Here is a 23,594-nt window from a genome sequence, read left to right as displayed (position 1 = left end):
ACTTTCGCATCATTGATGATGTTGACTTTGTCAATGATTTTAAATGTCAGCAGCTGCTGCTTGAGAATTCACTGTCCTAAAATAACATTATGTGTGCTTGTACAAGTACATGATTACCTCTCACCTTATGCCCCTTTACAAGCAGAACGAAAATGAAGAGAATAACAACAAACATAAGAGTTGAATACTGACGGTAGCATAGTAGGTGAGGTCGTTTTCAAACACTGGATCCGTTCTGTTCCACTTGTGTGGAAAGCCCATGAGAACTGTGTCCGCTTGCTTCACTTGTGAACCTGTAAAACACACACACACACACACACACACACACACACACACACACACACACACACACACACACACACACACACACACACACACATCAATACGTAAATATTTCAAGGTACTGTTCGGATTACACTCCTGTCAGTCAGCTCGCGGGATTGTATTGTTTGTAAACGGGCTGTCATCCATTTCTGAGAGAAGGAAAACTACTAACATTGCGTTCATTGACAATACATTAAAGGTAAATAACCATGTAAAAACAACTCTCATCATGACTTAATTTGACAGACCTCTAAACAAACAAACACATTTTTTTAATGTAAACCAGTGAAAGATTAGTAGTTCTTTCACAGTTTACTAGTTAGCTGCTCTGAGAAACTTCTATATCAACTCAAGGGGAAGAACTGTGGCTGTTCTAAAATATTTGATGATTTGAATTACTTCCCTTGTTTGGTTCCAATTCGTTTTTTACCATTTTGTTTTGTAAGGTCTAAAGTTGTATTATTGTTTAGTTATGCTTTACTTGTACTATTTAGTAATGATTTAATGATGTTTTAGAATATTATTATTAGAAAATTTGTTTTAGTTTAAGAGTATAGACATGTCTTGGATCCCAGTTTTTAATAACCAGGAATGTTATAGTTTATAGTTTTTGGGAACTTTAAAAATATATTTAGTGTTTAGAAATTATTTGAAAGATGCTTAATTGAAGCTTGGTAATTTTAGTGAATATTTGGAAATGTTGTTTTATTTGTTAAGAGGTAAACTGTTCTAAATTAATAATTACCTTTGGGTTTCTACAAGACTTGAATCTTCCTTTCCTTGAGAATCTGACTGAACCAGCTGATCCAGCCCAAATTTGTCCTGAATTATAAAACGTTTTATTCCTAAACCAGGTAAGAAATGGCTTAAATATTAAGTTAGTTTGTTTCTAATATGTATTGTGTACTGTTTTGAAAAGTTATATGAGGTGGCACTTTTTATTCTTGAAGGATTCTTGGGATTGAAATTAATTATGAGATTCTGGGAAAGATGCCAGAAAGACCATGTGGTGTCTGAGCAAAGTGATGGTATGAAGTTGTAGAAGAAATGAATTGTGACATGATAGGTTAGTGTTTTTACTATAATGTTTTGATTATACAAGATGTCTTTTTATGTATTAGTTGTGAGTAATAGTTGATTATTATTTTAGGACTATATTTGATAAAACTTGATTTTCCTTTGTTGCATGATTTACTTACATGGTGCCTGGCCATGTGGTTTTCCTAAAAGTTTCAAGATGTTGTTTGTTCTTGTTTTGAGGCATAGAAATGATAAGTGTTAACAACTTATTCATTTCTGCAATTAATTCAAGTTGATTTGTCATTAATTTGGGTATTGCATAAATGTTGTTGTGCGGAGCACAGGAAGACTGAAGTATTTGTTTTGTGTGGATTGTTCATGGTTGTAAGAAATGGAACATAGGCACTGTATTGAGATAAGAGGAATCACCACGCGAACTGAGATTAAGTCTGCACAGTTGTTTTGTTAACTGTCGGCTTTATGAGAGATGTAATTTCGAGTGTGCACTGCAACTGGTTACATCAAGAATAATTTGAGACATCAAGTGAATGTCTTAGGTTTTCTGTAAGGGTGATTATGCTTATAGCTAATCACTAAATGGATGAAGTATAGTTTTGATTGACTCTGCTTGTAGCTGTGTCTGATATAGTCTTAACATAACTTCTATCTATTATGGAGGAATCATTGTTATCACAGACAAGTGGGGCTGTGGTTTAGACAATATTTCTGATTGGGTTGGATTCCATATATCATGTATTACATGATATGATATTCCTAGTGTATTCCATTCTTCAGTCATGACAATAACATTGTATTGTTTACGTATTGTGTTGTATCATGTGTTATGTTCTTTTTGTTTTGTTCTATGGTGTATAAAAAAGTGTTCTAGTGAAACTGAAATTTTATCTTGATGATTGTTGAATTATACTTATGCTGTGTTGTTTTATTTTCCAGGGGTAACCTTTTTGTTGTTGATCATCGATCAGCAAGCGTTTGATTCACGATGGATATTTTTTGGTCTAGTGGACCCCTGGTTGTGTCTGGTTTTTGATGAGAGAGTTTTAGATTTTTAGAGAGGAGATTTTGTATTTTTGAAACTAAGTAATTTAAACAGAAGAACTTTTATATTTTGTCGGTTGAACATATGATTGTAATCTGAAAACTGATTTAAAGGAAATGCTTTATCCAAAATAAATTTCTTAGAACACTACCTCATTTTTTGTTTGTTTATTGTGAAAGCAAGATTGTACCTCACCCCGAATCCTCCCTTTAACCATGCTAACACTGAAATAAAATATGTATTAGCAGTAGGTTTACATTTTGGCGCCCAATGTGGGGCTGAGGTTTTTTTGTTTCACAGAAAATTTTCAACTTAGTACATAAAAAAATAGAGAAAGGAAAAAGAAGTTATACAGTAGTAAGAAGAAGGAAAATTTTTGGATTTTTTGTAGGACATATTTTTTTTTAATTTGTAACACGCGGTACACAACCAGGGTGATACAGATTTAAAAAGATGGCTCGTGAGACGGCCCCAACCGCTGACGAGATGGCGGAGTTGCGGGACCAGGTCAAGGAGATGGCCAATGAGCTGGGGCGTCAGAAGGAGGAGGCCATCAAGCAGAAGCAAGAGGCGACTGACGCCGCCACAGCCGAGCTGAACGACCTGCGAGAGCGACTGGCTGGCGTCACAGAGGAACTGGGTCGTCAACGCCAGCAACCCATCACGGTCCAAGTGGACAACCCTCCCCAGCCTCAGAGGTTGAAGACTTTCACCGGCCTTGCCCCCGCTGGAGGGAACGAGTGTGATTTTAGGGCTTGGGCTCAGCAGATGGAATCATTTCTGCTGACACCCGACCTCAAGCCTTGCGACTCCCGCATCTTGGCCAGCTTGAGGGGAGTGGCCTTCAACGCCGTGAAGGAACTGACCACCAACGCGGACATTATTTCTAAAATCCGTAGTCTTTTTGGGTGTGTGGAGGACACTGAGGCCCAGCTCCTTGCCTTTGCCAGCAGAAGGCTCAAACCAAAAGAGAAGGCAGCTGATTTTCTGCTTCAGCTTTGGGGGGAGCTGCTGGAGATCAACACGATGGCCAAGCTCGGAAAAGAAGAACTCCAGACGAAACTCTACAGAACCTTCTGTACGGGTTTACAGTCGACCCTGCCTCTGCTGGCCCTGGAGATGCGCAACAAATTTGGTTTTCCAGGGACAGCAGCACCAGCCCTGGACGACTTACTGCTGATGGTCCGCCGGACGGCGGAGATGGCCCCAGCATCGGCAACGAAGGCCACAACACAGGCACACGCCCACCAGGTGGAGGCCCCTGCCATTGACTACGACAAGCTGGCCGACAAAGTGGCAGAGCGCCTTCGGCCTGCCCCAACAGAGGGCGTGAGACCTGCACCGAGGGGGGGCAAGAGACTGTGTTTCAATTGCGGGGTGTTTGGGGCACACATCGCGAGGGATTGCAGGAGTCCTCCAAATCCCAGGAGAGTCGCGGAGGAGCGGTCCAAGATGGGCAGCCCGTTAAACGGTCGTCAGTCAATGGCAACGGGCCGCCGTTGACTGAGCTTCCTGCCACGGAGAGAGCCCGGAGACTCAACAAGGCCGCCGACATCATCGACAGCGGTTTGTTGAGTCTCAATGCAGTTAGGCTGCAAAGTCCTCTCACAGTCAGTATCAATCCTGGGAAGACATTAGAACTACGGGGGAAAATACCTGATGAAACGACCAAGGATATTAACATTTTTCCCCGAGATCCTGATCTACTTCCACCAGGGTTGATAGTGCTCAGTGCACAGTGCACTGATCTGACTGTGAGAGTAGTAGTGAAGAACACCTCCAGGACGTCGGTTAATTTAAGCAGCACAGATATTATTGCCGAACTTAATACAGATGATTGTGACAGTAACATTGACTCTTTAGTGGGACCAGCCTGTGAGACACCTATCCAGATAGGTGATGTGCGTAGTACGTGTCTCATCGACACAGGGTCACAGGTGTCTACAGTCGGTGAATCTTTCTATCGAAAACATTTCCAGCATTTGGAACTGCGTGATCTGGAGACTGAACTCACTGTGAGAGGGGCGGGTGGAAGTATTGTACCATATTTGGGCTATGTTGTGATGAGTGTGTGTTTGCCATTGGATGTTGTTGGTGTGAGGGAGAGTGTGTCCACTATGGTTCTTGTTTGCCCCGATACTGAGTATTCTTCTAAAGTACCATTCATTATCGGCACAAACACCCTTAATCTGTTCGCGAAGAAGTGTGAGCAGAGAGTCGGGGGGCATTTCGCAACTGTGTTACCTCTCAGAAGTGAAGTAGCTTTTGCATACAAAGACTTAGCCAGAAATGAGACCGGACGGCTTGGTTCAGTGAGACTACTTGAAAAGGATGTCACTGTCCCGGCCGGTGAGACCGTTGAGGTCAAGGGTTTCAGCGGAGTTCACGTACCAAGTACGCGAAGTTCAGTTCTTGTTCAAGAGCCAGTTTTTCATACCCTACCTGAAGGTCTGAGGGTGATCAGTTGCAAGGTGCCTACCAGTGCTCTACCCCGTCTTAAAGTCTTTTTATGTAACAGTTCTGATTGTAACATTGTTGTTAGAAAACGTCAGATTGTTGCAGATTTGTTTGTTGTACATGCTGAGTATGACCTTCACAAACTATTGAGTACGTTGTCACCCAGTGAGAGTACTGACAGTGACAGTGACAGCAATACTGTACATGCTTGCAGTGCAACTACTACCACATCCTCAGAACCCTCAGGACTAAAGTTTCAGTTTGGTGAGAAAGCTCCGCCTGAGTGGTGTGATCGTTTTGGAAAACGACTGGACAGTTTTAGTGATGTTTTTATTAAAAGTGAGTTTGACATTGGTCGGGCTGAGACAGGACTTTTTGACATTGAGCTGCAGCCTGGACCTGACATCAGAGAAAGAGCAAGACCTCTTTCTCCAAGAGACTTTGAGGAATGCCGACAACATATTCAGGGGTTGTTGGATTCAAAGGTCATACGACCATCAAACTCTTCTTTTGCAAGTCCCATAGTCCTTGTGAGAAAGAAGACTGGTGCGCTCAGAATGTGTGTTGATTACAGAAAAGTTAATGCACGTACAGTGAGAGATAGCTACTCCATCCCAAAGGTTGAGGATCTGTTTTTGACACTAAGCGGAGCTAAGTATTTTTCCAGCATGGATCTGTGTAAAGCTTATTATCAGGTTCCCATGTCTGATCATGCCAGCAAAGTGTCAGCATTTATTACTCCTTTTGGTTTGTTTGAGTGGGATAGGTTATCCCAAGGACTAGTGAATGCTCCCGCTTGTTTTCAGAGACTCATGGAGACTGTTTTTAGTGACATGAATCTTGTTGAGCTGATAATATTTCTGGACGATATTTTGATTCATGCACAGTCGCTTGAAGAACTGGAGGAAAGAACAGTGAAAGTGCTCGAAAGACTGAGAAAATTCAATTTGAAGCTTGATCCGTCCAAATGTATTTTCGGAGCCACCGAGATCCGTCATCTGGGTTACATGATATCAGAAGGGACCATACGCCCTGACCCAGAGAAACTTGCGGCTGTCACTTCATGGCCAAGACCCTCCACCGTGAAAGAGGTCAAGTCTTTCCTTGGTTTTGCAGGGTTTTATCGCCGTTTTATCGAAGACTTCGCCAGTCTGGCAAAACCCCTGAATGACTTGACGATAGGATATGTTCCAGCTAAGTGCAAGAAGAAGACAGGATCAAAGAAGCCCACTCTGAGTCTCTCGTCAGATATTTCCCATCTGTGGGGTGAGAAACAACAAAAAGCATTCCAGTCGATCATTCAAGCGCTCACAAATTCACCTGTTCTGGGGATTGCCGACAAGAGAAAACCTTTTACTCTTCATTGCGACGCCAGTGGCACAGGTTTAGGCGCCGTACTGTACCAGGAACAGGACAAACAGTTGAAGGTGATAGCCTACGCAAGCCGGGGATTGAACAAGTCTGAGCAGAATTATCCGGCACACAAACGGGAATTTCTTGCACTGAAGTGGGCCATGAGCGACAAGTTCAGCGACTATCTTCTGGGCTCGCCAGTGACCGTCGTGACGGACAACAATCCGCTCTGCTACATTCTAAAAAATGCAAAACTTGACGCGACCAGTCACCGTTGGCTTTCATCACTATCAATCTTTGACTTTCAACTGAGGTATAAGAAGGGGACAACTCACGTCGATGCCGATGCTCTATCCCGACGTCCGCAGGAGCCGCCTGAAGAAGACCTAGAGTACCAGAAAATGATGGAGGAGACTGAGTTCCTGCGCGATAAGGCAAAAAGGTTTGAGGAAGAGGCCCAGGCAACCGTAGAATTGAACCGGGAAACTGTGTGTGCCATCCTCACCGCTAAGGGAGTCCGTCGTACTGCTACTCTTTGTCGCCAGTCAGTCCAGCATCGCGAACAGTTTCAAGACGACACAGAATTTCAGGATTCTGAGTCAGAGTGGTACCCAGCAGTTGAACATTTAGTCAAGAACCCGGAACTGATTAGTGATGACATTCTAGGCCCGCCTGAAGAACCAACACCGAGATCTGAGCGCTGCTGGCGAAAACTTCAGCTGGAAGACAAAAACTTAGCGATAGTGATAAAACACTTGGAACAGAGAGTGAAGTTGGATGCCAGCAAAACAGAACACTGTACCCCCGAGTTGAAGATGCTTGCCAAAGAACAGGGAAAATTAGAGGTGAAGGACGGTGTCTTATACAGAAGAGTGCTGGAAGAAGACAACATTAGGTGGCAGCTAGTTGTTCCTTCCTCCCATAGGGCTGAAGCCATGAGGGGAGTCCATGAGGATTTGTTCCATACACATGCTGAAGACGCAATCCGACAAGCCAGACTCCGTTTCTTTTGGCCGTACATGGCTCGAGACATTGAAACTAAGATCAAGAAATGCAGTCGCTGTATTCGAAGGGGGGCGCGTCAACAGAAAGCTCCTATGAACAGCATAGAGACATCATTCCCTCTTGAGCTACTCTCCATCGATTATCTTACTATTGATGTGAAGGGACAGAAGCAGAATATCTTAGTGGTAATGGATCATTTTACCAAGTTTGGTACTGCCATTTGTACTAAAGACCAGACTGCTAAGACTGTGGCTAAGGCTCTGTGGAACAATTTCTTCATGATCTATGGGTTTCCTAAACGCATTCTGTCAGATCAGGGACGTGATTTTGAGTCACAACTTCTGAAGGAAGTATGCGATCTGGCAGGCATAAAGAAGTGTAGGACGACACCTTACCACCCTTCTGGGAATCCGGTGGAGAGGTGGAACAGAACACTAATCCACATGTTGCGAAGTCTGGAAGATGAGCAAAAGGTTGACTGGAGGAAAAGCTTACCCGCAGCAGTCCACGCGTACAACTGCTGTATTCACCAAAGCACTTCTTTTAGTCCGTATTTCTTGTTTTTCGGGAGACAACCACGGCTGCCGATTGATCTAGCGTTTGGTATAGATCTGAGTAAAGACAAAAGAACCCCACGGCAGTACGTCAGAACACTGAAAGAGCAGCTGAAGAAATCGTACGACTTGGCCACAGCAAATATGACCAAGTCAGCAAACAGAAACAAGGCCAGATACGATTCTGCTGCTCATGCAGCTGAGTTGGAATGTGGAGACCGGGTCTTGGTTCGACGACTGGGACCCAGGATTGTCTCCAAGGTGACAGACAGGTGGGAGAAGGGAGTCTACATTGTTGTGTCAAAGTCGCCTAACGTTCCAGTATACACGGTTCAAGAGGAGACGGGCAGTGGTCCCAAGCGAACGCTGCACAGAAATCTTCTCCTTCCGATCGGTATGCTAGGAGGTGACACAATGGCAGTACGACCTACACCTGCACCCAGACGCAACATTCCCAAGAAGAACATCCCAGTCATCGAGTCAGATGATGAACAGGAGGAGACTGATATGGAACCTTTTCAAGTTTTAATCAAACTTGAGAGAGATGGGTTGAATGTTAATGCTCCAGCCTTTGTCCCCTCTACCCGAGATGACAGTGAAAAGGCTAAGTCTGAGTCAGAAGACAGTTCATCAGGAGAGCAAGCAGATGCATCGTCAGAAGAGACCGAGAGTGAGGAAGAAATTTCTGAGACTGAGGAAGAAACTTCTGGGAATGAGGAAGAAACTTCTGGGAGTGAGGAAGAAATTTCTGAGACTGAGGGAGAAACTTCTGCTAGATCACCCCCACGCAGGCGATCGACTCGAATAAGACGACCTGTAGAAAGGCTTAACCTGTGTCATCGTGTGGGTCTGGAACGTCTGGTAAATTGTCGACTATCCGAGGTAGTGACTCAGTCCTTGGTAACACTGCAGGACATACCCATGTCAGATGGTATGGCTAGGGACATAGAGGATGCTCTTCGGACAATCATACATTTGTGTTCATGATCATGTTCTGAGTTGTCATTTGATGCTTTGTTATTTTTTTGTCTGATCTTGTTTCTTTTGAAGTTCAGAATTTGGTTCTGAGGATTGTTTGCCTTGTTGAAGTCAAAACAGGATATTTTGGTGCTGATGTGAACAAATATTCATGTGATTATTGTGAATATTTTGGTTTTGAGTTTTTAGAGAACTGTATTAAGTTCTTTGATAGTGTTTGTATTTTTAAAGAGGATAAATCTACATGTTATGCTTGTGCATTTTCGGTTTTTCGGTCATAAGCATATGTGTTGATGATTTTGATGTTGAGATTTTTGCAGTCTTACTTAACTTTACTTGCTATTGTAAGTTTGTTGAACAGTGAGATTTACTGAGATTGGTCATTTTTTATTTCAAAAGAATTGTTCCTTTTGATGATGATATGATTTTGACGGTGCTACAATTAAGTGGAATTGTGGAGAGTAACCTATTGTTGTGACTGCTAGTTGCAACAGTGTTTTGGTGCTATGAAGAGTTGACAAAAGATTTTGTTTTCTCCAGACGTTTTGAATATATACTCAGGAAGGAAAGTATAGCTAATGACTTGCATTTATGTTGTGTTTTGTACTGTGTTCAGTTGTTGGGAACAATTATGGTTTTGTGAACATTTTTGTTAAAATGTTATTTAATTTTTTGGGAAATGTTCCAATTTTTTGAGAAAATAAGGAAACATTTTCTTTGGAGGGGTGTATGTAAACCAGTGAAAGATTAGTAGTTCTTTCACAGTTTACTAGTTAGCTGCTCTGAGAAACTTCTATATCAACTCAAGGGGAAGAACTGTGGCTGTTCTAAAATATTTGATGATTTGAATTACTTCCCTTGTTTGGTTCCAATTCGTTTTTTACCATTTTGTTTTGTAAGGTCTAAAGTTGTATTATTGTTTAGTTATGCTTTACTTGTACTATTTAGTAATGATTTAATGATGTTTTAGAATATTATTATTAGAAAATTTGTTTTAGTTTAAGAGTATAGACATGTCTTGGATCCCAGTTTTTAATAACCAGGAATGTTATAGTTTATAGTTTTTGGGAACTTTAAAAATATATTTAGTGTTTAGAAATTATTTGAAAGATGCTTAATTGAAGCTTGGTAATTTTAGTGAATATTTGGAAATGTTGTTTTATTTGTTAAGAGGTAAACTGTTCTAAATTAATAATTACCTTTGGGTTTCTACAAGACTTGAATCTTCCTTTCCTTGAGAATCTGACTGAACCAGCTGATCCAGCCCAAATTTGTCCTGAATTATAAAACGTTTTATTCCTAAACCAGGTAAGAAATGGCTTAAATATTAAGTTAGTTTGTTTCTAATATGTATTGTGTACTGTTTTGAAAAGTTATATGAGGTGGCACTTTTTATTCTTGAAGGATTCTTGGGATTGAAATTAATTATGAGATTCTGGGAAAGATGCCAGAAAGACCATGTGGTGTCTGAGCAAAGTGATGGTATGAAGTTGTAGAAGAAATGAATTGTGACATGATAGGTTAGTGTTTTTACTATAATGTTTTGATTATACAAGATGTCTTTTTATGTATTAGTTGTGAGTAATAGTTGATTATTATTTTAGGACTATATTTGATAAAACTTGATTTTCCTTTGTTGCATGATTTACTTACATGGTGCCTGGCCATGTGGTTTTCCTAAAAGTTTCAAGATGTTGTTTGTTCTTGTTTTGAGGCATAGAAATGATAAGTGTTAACAACTTATTCATTTCTGCAATTAATTCAAGTTGATTTGTCATTAATTTGGGTATTGCATAAATGTTGTTGTGCGGAGCACAGGAAGACTGAAGTATTTGTTTTGTGTGGATTGTTCATGGTTGTAAGAAATGGAACATAGGCACTGTATTGAGATAAGAGGAATCACCACGCGAACTGAGATTAAGTCTGCACAGTTGTTTTGTTAACTGTCGGCTTTATGAGAGATGTAATTTCGAGTGTGCACTGCAACTGGTTACATCAAGAATAATTTGAGACATCAAGTGAATGTCTTAGGTTTTCTGTAAGGGTGATTATGCTTATAGCTAATCACTAAATGGATGAAGTATAGTTTTGATTGACTCTGCTTGTAGCTGTGTCTGATATAGTCTTAACATAACTTCTATCTATTATGGAGGAATCATTGTTATCACAGACAAGTGGGGCTGTGGTTTAGACAATATTTCTGATTGGGTTGGATTCCATATATCATGTATTACATGATATGATATTCCTAGTGTATTCCATTCTTCAGTCATGACAATAACATTGTATTGTTTACGTATTGTGTTGTATCATGTGTTATGTTCTTTTTGTTTTGTTCTATGGTGTATAAAAAAGTGTTCTAGTGAAACTGAAATTTTATCTTGATGATTGTTGAATTATACTTATGCTGTGTTGTTTTATTTTCCAGGGGTAACCTTTTTGTTGTTGATCATCGATCAGCAAGCGTTTGATTCACGATGGATATTTTTTGGTCTAGTGGACCCCTGGTTGTGTCTGGTTTTTGATGAGAGAGTTTTAGATTTTTAGAGAGGAGATTTTGTATTTTTGAAACTAAGTAATTTAAACAGAAGAACTTTTATATTTTGTCGGTTGAACATATGATTGTAATCTGAAAACTGATTTAAAGGAAATGCTTTATCCAAAATAAATTTCTTAGAACACTACCTCATTTTTTGTTTGTTTATTGTGAAAGCAAGATTGTACCTCACCCCGAATCCTCCCTTTAACCATGCTAACACTGAAATAAAATATGTATTAGCAGTAGGTTTACATTCAGAGAAAATTTCTCAAAGTAAAACAAACCAAACCAAGAACAATGTCACTGACATGATAATCTCGAAGGCTATGGTATCAGATCCCTGTGTGCCAGAATAAGTCCACTAAAATAGCTTTAAAAGTTTATTAATCAACAAACCAATCAATCACACGCTCACTCGCTTCTTCAATCACTTCTTCAATCAATCAACCAACCATGCGATCAGTCAATCAATAAATCACTCGCTTCCAGTCAAAGTCATTGATTAATCAACCCATCGATCACCCACTCACTCACTTCTTCAATCACATCTTCAATTAATCAACAAACTATGTGATCAGTCAATCAATCAATCACTCGCTTCCAGTCAAAGTCATTGATTAATCAACCCATCGATCACCCGCTCAATCACTTCTTCAATCCCTTCAATCAACCAACCAACTATACGATCAATCAGTCAACCAGTCAATCAATCAATCTAACTGAAAGGACTCACCCCTCGTGTAGTTGTCAAACTCCGTGTGGTACTTGAAGATGGGATCATAGTTGATGACCATGCTGGAGGCCACCTTCTCCCACATCGGCTTGGGCGTCTGTCGGAGCAGGCGTGCAACGTACTGGGCAGTGCGCATGCTGTCCACCGCGTCCGCGTTGGTGTACACCGAGTTGTTGACCGGCCAGTGGAGTTCATCCGGTCCCATCACGCCTGTGGATGGTACAGCTTTGTTATTTTTTAGTGCATAGTACATTGGACCCCCCTCCCCTCCCCATTTTTCTTACTCCCCCCCCCCCCCCCCCCCATGTAGGGACACTTTTCATTTGTCCCAACGGTGACCTATCATCACTGGTGACACAACAGTATAAGATGTTTGATGGGTTGTTGACAGACCAGCTTTTTTGCCTTTGTCTGTCCGAGGGGGAGCATATCGTCTTTTGTTTCATATTTATTGACCAAGGCCGAAGGCTGCGGTCAATAAATATGAAACAAAAGTCGATATGCCCCCCGATCGAGGACCGACAAAAAAGCTGGTCTGTCAACAAACCATCAAACATCGTTTTTGTCATCATTTTGGTAGTGAGAAAACAAGTGCACAATCAACCCAGGGAGCCATGCTTTGAAACACGGGTCCCGTGCTGATAACCACACGGGTCCCGGTTTGATAACCACTGGCAATCAAAGATGGTGTGTGAAAGCAACTTTCTGTGTTTTTGAGTTCATTAAATGAGTTGGGATGAATATGTCAGGTTTGAGGATGCACATTTCTGTAGGTTCATCTCGGTATTCCACCCCCTCGGCTTTCTGTTGTAAATATTAAGCTGAGCACGGTGATCGAATGTGGAAGCTACGTTTGGTCAAAGGTCACAGAACGTCAGAAGATTTGCGTCGTGCAGCGAAGGAAAGAATCGCGATCTTGTTTCCGACTCGGTACCTCTTTGTTTTTCATTAGACCTGTCATTCTGCTTGCTCGGCCTTGTTAGATGTTTGCATATCGTGTTGCTATTTTCTTTGCTTTTATTATTGTTTCTTACTTGTGCTTCGTTTATCGATACAACGTCTTGTGCACGGGTCAAAATGTGTGTGTCAGGTGTCGTTTTACTTCAACTTGACGTTCGTGTTTCTCCGAACGTCTGTGTATCGAAACACAGATACACGCACTCCGTGACTTTGTAAGAAGACATAACATATCGGTAGGTTTCATTTGTTTGTGACGAATTTATTGAAGTAGTTTTGTTTTTTTGTTTACTTCTGCCAGTTTGCCAATTGGTTTTTGGAACTTTCCAAAGCAGTGTCTTGTCGTCTGTTTAGGTCTGGGGAAACGCCAATGAAAAGAGCCGAAGAATCATCGAGCGTTTCTATTGGGTTTGCTTTTGATTATCCATGTAATAGGGTTCCTGCAACTATGGTAACCGGGGATTTATTCCCCGGGGAACATGAGATTTATTTCCCAGGTGCTTGTGAATGAAAACTCGTGAAAATGATGACAATAGAATGATATCTATCTTAGGATTTTTGCAGCACTTGTAATTTGATGGCCCTAGAATTTCAGGATATATGTACCTCCAAAAAACGGACAATGCTCTGTACGCCCTGAAGGCGGACATGCGTAGCTGTTTTATCCCTTATACAGCATTAACACTGACCCCTACTCAACGACCCTCGGCCTGTCAAATGCCTGATCGTGAATTTAACTGAAGTGAACCGACAGTTTTCCCTGTCACGTCAGGACCTTGGACAATTGTCGGAAACCAAAATATATTTTCAGTAACAAGCCGAGGTGAAAGATGAGTTAGGCCTTTATTCAGAGGTGTCCTCTCGTTCTCAGTCAGTTTGGGGGATACTTCACAGGTGCCACTGCACAAGGCACTAGAAGAAAACAAGAAGACACAAATACTGCTACTTTCTAAATCTTAGACACTGGGTATGTTCACCTACCCTTGATTTCAAAAACTCCCCTCGTTTGATTGTAAACGGCTCTCGACACCCAGTAGTCGGCAATGGCAGCCATAGCTTCGTAGCCACGCCCAAGCGTCAGGAACTGCATGTCATTGGTCAGCTGCAGGTACTGACGCATCATCCATGAAACGTCAGCATTCCCGTGAATCTCGTAGTCTGCCGTCACTTTGGAAGGGTCAACATCTGTCCCTGAAACGCAACGTGGACAGAACAAGGTAACGTTGACGAGCGTCATATCTTCAAGGTACGGTAAATAAAACAAATCAATCAAACGGAGGCTTCTACTGTGGAAGAAATGAACCTGCATACAAACACATAGTTCCCGGGAAGGGCTTTTTCTATTCGGAATTCCCAGAATGTTTTTTCAGTCTCTTCCGAACTTTCAAGCGTGTATTCCGGGATTTAAATGTACGAACATACTTTCTCCAACACATACTCTTTTCTTGTTACATACATCATGTGCCTGTCACTGTAAGACGTCTAATGGGTTAATTGTTGACAGACCAACTTTTGTGTCAGTCTGACGGGGGAGCATATCGTCTTCTGGTTCAATCTATTCACAGACTATTGGCCGAGCTGGCTTGACAAGAACCTCCGAAACAACGGTTTTGTAATCATTTTGTTTGTGCCAAAGAAAGTGCAAAATAATGGACAGGGAGCCATGTTGTGAACCCAGTTCTAGAAATATCAGGGCAATCAAAACTGACAAGCGCGACGAGTGTTCTCAGTAGGTCAACCAGTCAAAGCTCCAGTAAAAGTTGTTTCGTTTTAAGTTGATGACATATTGTACACACTTGACGGAAGAAGAGCTTGCAAGTCGAACTGATTTACCACTGACTTTCACACATGTGGCCATGCATGACGTACAGACCAACAGATCGCTACGCCAAGTCTGATTGTCGAAAAACTAAACACCAACCAAATATAGGCCTACTTGTAAAAATGTGTAACAATGTCATCAACTTAAAACACTACAAGACATCAGACTCAGTCGAGTGAGAGCACCTTACCTGTAACGGCAGACTCAGTGGGATACCAGGCCCCCTGCAGACCAGCCTCCCTAGCGTTGAGCTTGGCGGCGTTGAGGGTTCGGATCCTGGTGTCCGCGATGATTCGGCCAAGATCAGAGTGCAGCAAGGCGATTCCTGGGAACATCCACGTGTCTTGATCCCAGAACACATGGCCCAGATAATCCTGCAACAAGGTCAGAGAGAATCTACTTTAAATACACACACACACACACACACACACACACACACACATGCGCGCCGCGCGCACGCAGCGGCACGCAAATTCGCGCGCGCGCACAAACACACAAACACACACCACAATACACACACACCACAATACACACACACACACACACACACACACACACACACACACACCACAATAAACACACACACACACACACAAACACACGTTCTAACAAACAAACAAACAAACAAACAAAAACGTACAAACAAACAACATTAACGTGCAGACAGGCTAGGCCACAGACAAACATTCGCACTAATCAATAAGCAACTACAAAAGTAACAACATCAACAATATTACTTTGCCTATCAAAAAAAAATTGCAACTCACTCTGCCTAGTTCTCCATGGGCCAGCCCTCCCGGCGCCATCCCAACGAAAGGCCAGATGGTGTCTCTTTTCAGTGGGAGGGCGCTGTACAGATAATACTGAGCGGCGTATGTGTTGATTGCCATGGTGACGTTCCCAGTAAGGTCAAGGCGACCTTTCTGCCACAAGGCATCCCATTGGTTGACGTGAGATGAGAACAGCGTGCCTTGACCAATGCGCTTCAAACCTGCATTGTAGTATGAACTTAGAAATAAGAGGAGGTAAGGTCACATCAAGGTCAAGGTCAGGTCATGTGGTCGGATCTAGCATCGTGAGGGCATACATTAAGACCGGGTAAATAACGACCTACAGGCGGCAATTGCCAGCTCTGAGAATGTAATCCCTAAATGCAATTTTATATTCAATCTTTTGAATTAATTCGTTTTCAAATTATCATTTTTTTGTAAGGATACATGCGTTAATGTCGATTTATAATTTTAGTTCATCAAGCTAGTTTTTGAGTCACTTGAGAAAAAGTGACTCTATGTAATCGGTCAGTGTTAGTCTGTCCAGCCGGCCGTCCGGCCGGCCGTCCGTAGACACCACCTTAACGTTGGACTTTTCTCGGAAACTATCAAAGCGATCGGGCTCATATTTTGTTTAGTCGTGACCTCCAATGACCTCTACACTTTAACGATGGTTTCGTTGACCTTTGACCTTTTTCAAGGTCACAGGTCAGCGTCAAAGGAAAAATTAGACATTTTATATCTTTGACAAAGTTCATCGGATGTGATTGAAACTTTGTAGGATTATTCTTTACATCAAAGTATTTACATCTGTAGCCTTTTACGAACGTTATCAGAAAAACAAGGGAGATAACTAGCCTTTTCTGTTCGGCAACACACAACTTAACGTTGGGCTTTTCTCGGAAACTATAAAAGTGACCGGGCTCAAATTTTATGTGAACGTGACTTATTGTGTTGTGAATAGCAATTTCTTCCTGTCCATCTGATGCCTCATATAATATTCAGAACTGCGAAAGTGACTCGATCGAGCGTTTGCTCTTCTTGTTTTCTTTCTTTGTCGTGCTATGGCATGGTCAAGCCAAGCATTCACACTACTTAAAAACAAATCCTTTGTTTCCTTCCATTTTTATGTTTCACTATCAAAACATCCATACAATAAAGTGTCAAATCATTGTCACCTTCGTTGTAGTAGGCAAGGGCCTCTTCTCTCGAGATGCTGACTGCAGTCAGAAAGGTCACAGTGCCACTCGTGGAGGGGTGAAAGGTCACGATGGGGGGAACGACAGTGTACACAACCGACACTGGTATGGTGTCCGTCAGTTTAGCATCTTCTGCATCCTTCGTTTTGCCGTTCCATAACCTAGGATTTGATTAAAAATAATTGATCAATAACTTTAGTAATAATTTTAGTAAAATTCAAGAACAGCGTCCAACAATTCTAGGAAGCTGTTGCAAGTTACCAAAATCAACCAAAAGAGAGAACCGTCGTCGATCATGTATTGAAAGTGAGGACAATCGTGGTGAAAAACGATATTTGTGTACTTTAAAATTCGATTTATTCCATACTCTGTATTTGCGTGCATGTACAAGAGACATAACCAAATGACGAACTGCCCCCCGCGGGTTAGGGGGAGTCCCATATTGGTTGGGACAAGAAAGAATTTACCCGATGCTCCCCAGCATGTCGTAAGAGGCGACTAACGGATTCTGTTTCTCCTTTTACCCTTGTTAAGTGTTTCTTGTATAGAATATAGTCAATGTTTGTAAAGATTTTAGTCAAGCAGTATGTAAGAAATGTTAAGTCCTTTGTACTGGAAACTTGCATTCTCCCAGTAAGGTCATATATTGTACTACGTTGCAAGCCCCTGGAGCAAATTTTTGATTAGTGCTTTTGTGAACAAGAAACAATTGACAAGTGGCTCTATCCCATCTCCCCCCTTCCCTCCGTCGCGATATAACCTTGAATGGTTGAAAACGACGTTAAACACCAAATAAATAAAGAAAGAAAGAAATGACGAACTGTTTACGGAAAGAGTTAATCTGGGACACTGTTCTTGAATCTTACAATACTTGTTGCATTGCATAAGGGTTACGGTATGTAAGCACACACACACTGACACACACACACACACACGGCACACACATATACACACACATACACACGGCACACACATATACACACACATACACACACACACACGTACACACACACACCGGCACACACACACACACACGCACACACACACACACACACGTACACACACACACACACACACACACACACACACACACACACACATCAGTACCCAGGCCTTTCTTGCACGAAATCGATGTCAGCAGAACTGGACCCAGCGTTGACGTAGAAAGACAGCACGATGGGAAGGGTGGATGTGGTTCTGTTTACCACGACCTCTGTCACCAGCAGTCGTGATAGGTTTCGGTGAGCGTAACGACGAACCTCAACGCTGAATCCGTCACCAGTGTGCACTTCGCTGAACACACCTGTACAGACCGTGAGGTTGACTGGTTGACTGTTGAGACTTTATAAGATTAAGATCCCCAACAATCGTAACAGGTCTCTTTTGGGCCATCATACGACGAAGGATTGAGCTTTATATTTGTCTTTCTTCTTTTTTGCTCCCGTATTTCGATAAAAAGAATTGTCGGACCGGCCTGGGGATATATTTAGACAGTACTTTCTAAATGATCGTGCGAACTATAGCCACCGTAACTGATTACGTGAGTGTTGGCTATAACATTTCAAATCAACTGACCTCTTCCCAGATCCAAGCGGTATTTCTTTTTGGCGACACCAGTGATGGGAAAGAGGACAGTAGCTATAATGGCGGCAGTGGATGGAATGCGTGCACGGTGACTGCTGACGTTGGCACCGTTGTACAGGCCGTTCATGTAGATCGTGTTGCTCTGGACAACCGTTGCTAAGTGACCGTTGCTGACCTCTGGCATCAGATTGTATTTCTTTGGCAGGCTGAAACAGGGGACAGTTAAGTGATGTTAGTGCTACATTTTGTTTGATTTCCCTTGATCAAAAATTACAGGCTTGGTGTTAAAAGAAGAAGAAGAAAGAAGCACGTTAGCTTGTCGAATTTCAACGAAATTTACTCGTCTACCGATCCTTAATCCTTAACCTAACGTGAATATAAACACCTGGGTCTCTTTTTTCATTTCATTTGCATTACTTTATTGTCCCATTGCTGGGAAGTTCGGGTTACTTCCTCCCTGTGGATAGCTAGCAGCAAACTGGATGTTCTCTTCTCGACAAACTGGTTTTTGTCGCTAAAGTCAAATTCTGCAATCTTTATCAAAATCAACAATGAATTATTCAGTACAAGTCTGTGTTACTCACGTGCTGGTTTCAATGATACTGGATTCAGGGGGCAGAAGTCTGGGTCCCAGTTGCTCAGGGCTACACGGAACAAACACGTTGTGGGATTGTTTACCTGATATGCACACTCTTCTTGCGGACTGTGTCAAGCCTTCATACCATTTGGTGTCACCTGAAACAATCGTCCCAGGTGAATTGTTCTTGTGCTAATTTAGATCAAATAATCTCCCTTACTGCGTTGAATTGTTTACATGACATAAGACAATGGCACCATCTTACAAAATACAACTCTCGGGTACAAAATAATCACATAGTCCTACTTTAAACATTCACTTCTGAAAGCAAAGCAATTCTCTCTCTCTCTCTCTCTCTCTCTCTCTCTCTCTCTCTCTCTCTCTCTTTCTTTCTCTCTCTCTCACTCTGTCAAAGATGTTCTTGGTTTTTTTTTCAAATTAAAACTGTAGTCGAAAAGTTTAAGTAAACCTAATAGCAGACAGAAACACATCGTCCTTTTTCTTACCGTCAGACGGAAGTTTTTGAAAACCGTCCACTGTTTGAGTTTCCTGCAATGTTCCGCTGTTAATGGAGCTCACTTTTTCACGGTCTGGCTTCGCAGATTTTGAAGGAATGTGGTCATTTTGTGGAACTTGCTCGAGAGAATGGGCGGAACCTCTTGCAAGAACGTCTTGAGGAACTGGTGGACTTTTGGCACTTTCTGGTAAAAGGCCTTCAAGAAGCTTTTGCCTATCATTGGAGTTGTGGTGTCCAAAACGGGCTAAGGGGTCATCCCGCGGAGCTGAGTTTTGCGCAGTGAGAGAGGCTTTGGTTGTATTTACCGTGGATTCCCTTTCAGGCACTTTAAAGCCATTTTCAGCAGTTAGCCCACGATGAGCGGCAGAACTGTCGGTGAGAGCCTCTGTTGGTTTGTTTCCAGCATGGTATCTTTCAAACAGTAAAGGGTTCTTTCTTAGGGCGATATTGTCCACGACAACTTTCGAATTCTTGACTTGAAAAACCGTCTCAGATTTCACGCCTTCAAAAGAGCTGCTTCGTGAAGTCTGAATAGGAAGACCTCCTTCTGTGGTGATGACAGGTGCAGAGTTTGTGTCGCGTGAAGTCTGAATAGGAAGACCTCCTTCTGTGGTGATGACAGGTGCAGAGTTTGTGTCGCGTGAAGCAAATCCCTGTGACATGCGTGAACCATTAGAAGGTGGCACACCATCGGGAGTAATTAGTGGTGATATGTTTGCACCGTTTGCAGGTGGCACATCATTGGACGTTTTCAGTGGTGAGATGTTTGTACCATTGGCTGTAGGCACGCCATCGGACGTTTTCAGTGGTGAAATGTTTGTATCATTTACTGTTGGCACACCATCCGAAGTTTTCAGTGATGAGATGTTTGCACTATTTGCAGATGGTACATCATCGGAGGTTTTCAGAAGTGAGATTTTTGTACTATTTGCCAAACTTAAGGCTTGTGGGAGATTCCGATGAAGGCTCTGGATCTGCTCCGACCCATTTCTGTGGGTGTCTTCTACTGTTTGTCTGTCACCAGACGTTCCAAACGGGGGAATCTTTTGTAGTGATTGCCTGCTATCAGGTTTCCATTTCAAAGCTGTTTCTGTTGGAGTCCTTGTTTCTGTTGGTTCCTGATATTTTGCATGCGTTTGGTCAACACCTTTCAAATTCACATTATGAAACCCTTGTACTCTCTCAGAACCATCCTCAGTGGGCCTCATTTCTGGGGAACGTGTGCCTTCAGAATCGGCAGATGTTTTTGAGCTTTCGATAATTCGTGGTTCTTTTAGTCCTACGTCCTCATCATCCGCATATTTTTCTTGGTGGCCATCCCTTTCACTGTCGTGGTTCACTCTTTCACTGTAATATGACCTGTTTTTAGGAAGAACCTTGTTGAGGACCTGAGTGTCTTTTCTTGGCTTCTCTGAATCATCTTCCTCAAAACCGTTTCCTTCCTTCTTTGAATGATTCTCATAATTATGTCCATCATTAAAACCAGGCTGGGGAGAAACGTACCTGTTGTCTTCCTTAAATTTGATAATTTTTTCCCAAGGTGCATCCTCATCAACTTCTTCATCGTGGGAGTCATTCTGTGAGAGAGCTGCACGAGTGTCATCAAAAGGAGACTTATTCTCAGTGTCTGGTGGATCATTTCGACTAGGAAGTTTCTGCAGTCCTTGGGGGCCAACTTCCGGTGGTGGAAAATGTCTGGTGTCTTTCTCAAAATCTCCCATTCTGTTCGCATCCTTCATAATATCTTCGTCGTAGTCGTAGTCGTAATCTTTCTGGTGGTCTTGTGGACGATGAAGTAGAGCAGGCTCGTTCTCAAAGTCTGACGGATTATCTTGAGCAGGAGGTTGTTGCTGTTGACGGAGCTCATCGTCCGAGGGTTGTGCATTACCGTTGTTGTCTTTTAAACCTTCCATTCTGTTCACTGGTACATTCGTATATTCATCTTCATCAAAGTAATCCTCCTGCAAAGTAACCTTGCGGTTGTCTTGAAGAGGGCGCTTGTTCTCTAAGTCCGATGGATAATCTCGACCAGAAGTCTTTTGCTCGATTTTCATCCCACCTTTCCACGGTTGAATATTTGTTTTACCGTTTGCGACAAGCACATCAGGAACCCTTTGAAAGTTGGAAGAATAATCAGACAGGTCTTCCTTGTGGTCATAGTCAGCAGCATCATCACCCTTGTTGTCGTGATCTCGGCCCTGCCCGAACTTGGCTACGTCGTTGTTAGGTTTCGGCCATCGAGGCCTCGCTCTATTGCCATTGGCAGCTGCGTAAAACTCTCTCTTGGGCACGAACGGGACACCGCCCTGAACGTAATCTGGGCCGTGCAGGAAGTACAGCACCATTCCACATACCGTCAGCAACAGCACAGCCACCAGTGAGGTCCTGAGTCGCACCATTTTCTACACCTACAGATATGGTCTCCTGAAAACAATTACAAATGTACGTCATTTGCAGTGAAATCTTTGAGGGTACTACTACTACTCAGTTCAAACACAAGAAATACAATTGGTCATAAAGCAGCGGTCCAACAACTCGTAACATGACTATAGAACCTTTAAAGTTATTGATGTGATCTCCTGGAAATATATAATAATCAACAAATGTTAACTGAGCAGGTGCAGTAAGTTCTTTTCTGCCCGCGCCCGTCTCTCTAAAAGCAACAAACTACACACCACTGATGCGTGACACAGGCAACCATTAGACACACCTGAGAACGCTGCAAAATCACGTTCCTCCGAGTTCCCAACAGTCGAGTTAATGCGACATACACTGCTTCAAATGAGTCCTTGAGAAACCAGCGGTAAGCCTATAGAGCATTCTATTAGGTTTTTTACTTAAACGACAGTAAAACAACACTGTGTACAGATCGACTTCATATACATAATGGCCGCCACGAAAACTTATGTCCTTTGAGATCCTCAGATAGACACGCCGCGTACTCGAATGCCTTTTTTTTAACGGGTAGCCTTTATCTGTGTTACCTTGCCCTTTGAAAGCAGTGCAAGTACACGAAACACACCCGAGAAAGAACGAAATTCAATACAGCGAGGACGCCATGTTTTGTCAAACAAGTAAACCCACACCCACTGACTGCTTGCTGCTTGCTGCTGAATAGCGCATGTATTGAAAGACAGTGGAACTGAAATAGCAGGGGACAGAAAAACGTGATCGTCAACTGTAGTGCTTTAACCGTAGAGTACTCGTCTCTTTTCTTTCTTTTTTTGCTGAAGCTCCGCAAACAACACTGAGGAAACAATCCGAGACTGATCGATATGTGACCGGCCTGGTACACGGACAGGCGGGTTTAATTTCACTTCACATAATTCCGCACACGGAAGCTTCTCAGTACCGCTGGTAATAATATATTATAAACATTGTAATTTGCACGCAGTGTATAAATATGATACGTTCAGTGACCAATACGGGAAGTAGTTTGGATTTGCTCAGGAACACAGACAAAGGCACATAGACACAGAGACTGGCACAGAGAGAGACACACACATACACACACACACACACGCTGACACACACACACTGACACACAGACACACACACACACACACCACACTGCACACCATACACACACACACACACACACACACACACACACACACACACACACACACACACACACACACACACCGAAAGATTGATTGATGTGATGAGTTCCATAACATGCGGACATTCTTTGTATCAGACATTGCTCCCCACCCCCAACCCACACACAGACACGCAAACACACACACACTCACACACACACACACACACACACACATTCTTAATCATGTGTTCACTGAATCATCAGTCCAGGGTTGTAATGCGCACACGTCACGTGACAAGACAGACACGTATATATACACACAGCAAATCTCACCTTTCAAAACGTATAGTGACAGAGCCCAGGAAAACACATTCGATCGCATTTGTGAATCCACTTCTGTGTCGCTAAAAATGTACAACGCTAGCGCAGCTCTGCACATTTCATGTCGCAGTGGTTGTCACGTCTTTTGGCAACCGGCGACGCCTGACAAAATCATCGATTCATGCTTGTTGGACGGTGTCTTATGCTGTGGCAGTGTGAATGAAAATTTCAGTGGATCACTGAGTCAAATACACGTAAACCTTCTCCTTTGTCGGGGCGT

The 23,594-nt window shown here is 42.5% G+C and overlaps 1 protein-coding gene across 2 annotated transcripts in view; it reads right to left on the bottom strand.

The window, feature by feature from the left end:
- The window catches only part of LOC138953823 (uncharacterized), a 26,214-nt gene extending 2,620 nt beyond the window's left edge, over window positions 1–23,594 (bottom strand). Inside the window, exons 1-11 of one of the 2 annotated variants that reach the window (XM_070325767.1) lie at window positions 23,327–23,594; window positions 19,439–21,873; window positions 18,940–19,090; window positions 18,347–18,561; window positions 17,879–18,074; window positions 16,751–16,932; window positions 15,570–15,793; window positions 14,993–15,176; window positions 13,962–14,171; window positions 12,024–12,233; window positions 193–293 (exon numbers count right to left, since the gene is read on the bottom strand). In XM_070325767.1, coding sequence (XP_070181868.1) covers window positions 193–293; window positions 12,024–12,233; window positions 13,962–14,171; window positions 14,993–15,176; window positions 15,570–15,793; window positions 16,751–16,932; window positions 17,879–18,074; window positions 18,347–18,561; window positions 18,940–19,090; window positions 19,439–21,848 — 4,083 coding nt within the window. In that variant the 5' untranslated portion in view covers window positions 21,849–21,873; window positions 23,327–23,594. Of the gene's footprint in view, window positions 1–192; window positions 294–12,023; window positions 12,234–13,961; window positions 14,172–14,992; window positions 15,177–15,569; window positions 15,794–16,750; window positions 16,933–17,878; window positions 18,075–18,346; window positions 18,562–18,939; window positions 19,091–19,438; window positions 21,874–22,159; window positions 22,758–23,326 lie in introns of those variants that run through there. The other variant, XM_070325766.1, reaches the window with a different exon arrangement.

Source organism: Littorina saxatilis, linkage group LG17 (genome assembly GCF_037325665.1).
Source record: "Littorina saxatilis isolate snail1 linkage group LG17, US_GU_Lsax_2.0, whole genome shotgun sequence".
NCBI lineage: Eukaryota > Metazoa > Mollusca > Gastropoda > Littorinimorpha > Littorinidae > Littorina > Littorina saxatilis.
Note: the sequence above shows the minus strand (reverse complement) of the source record. Positions and strands in the feature narration are given on the sequence as shown.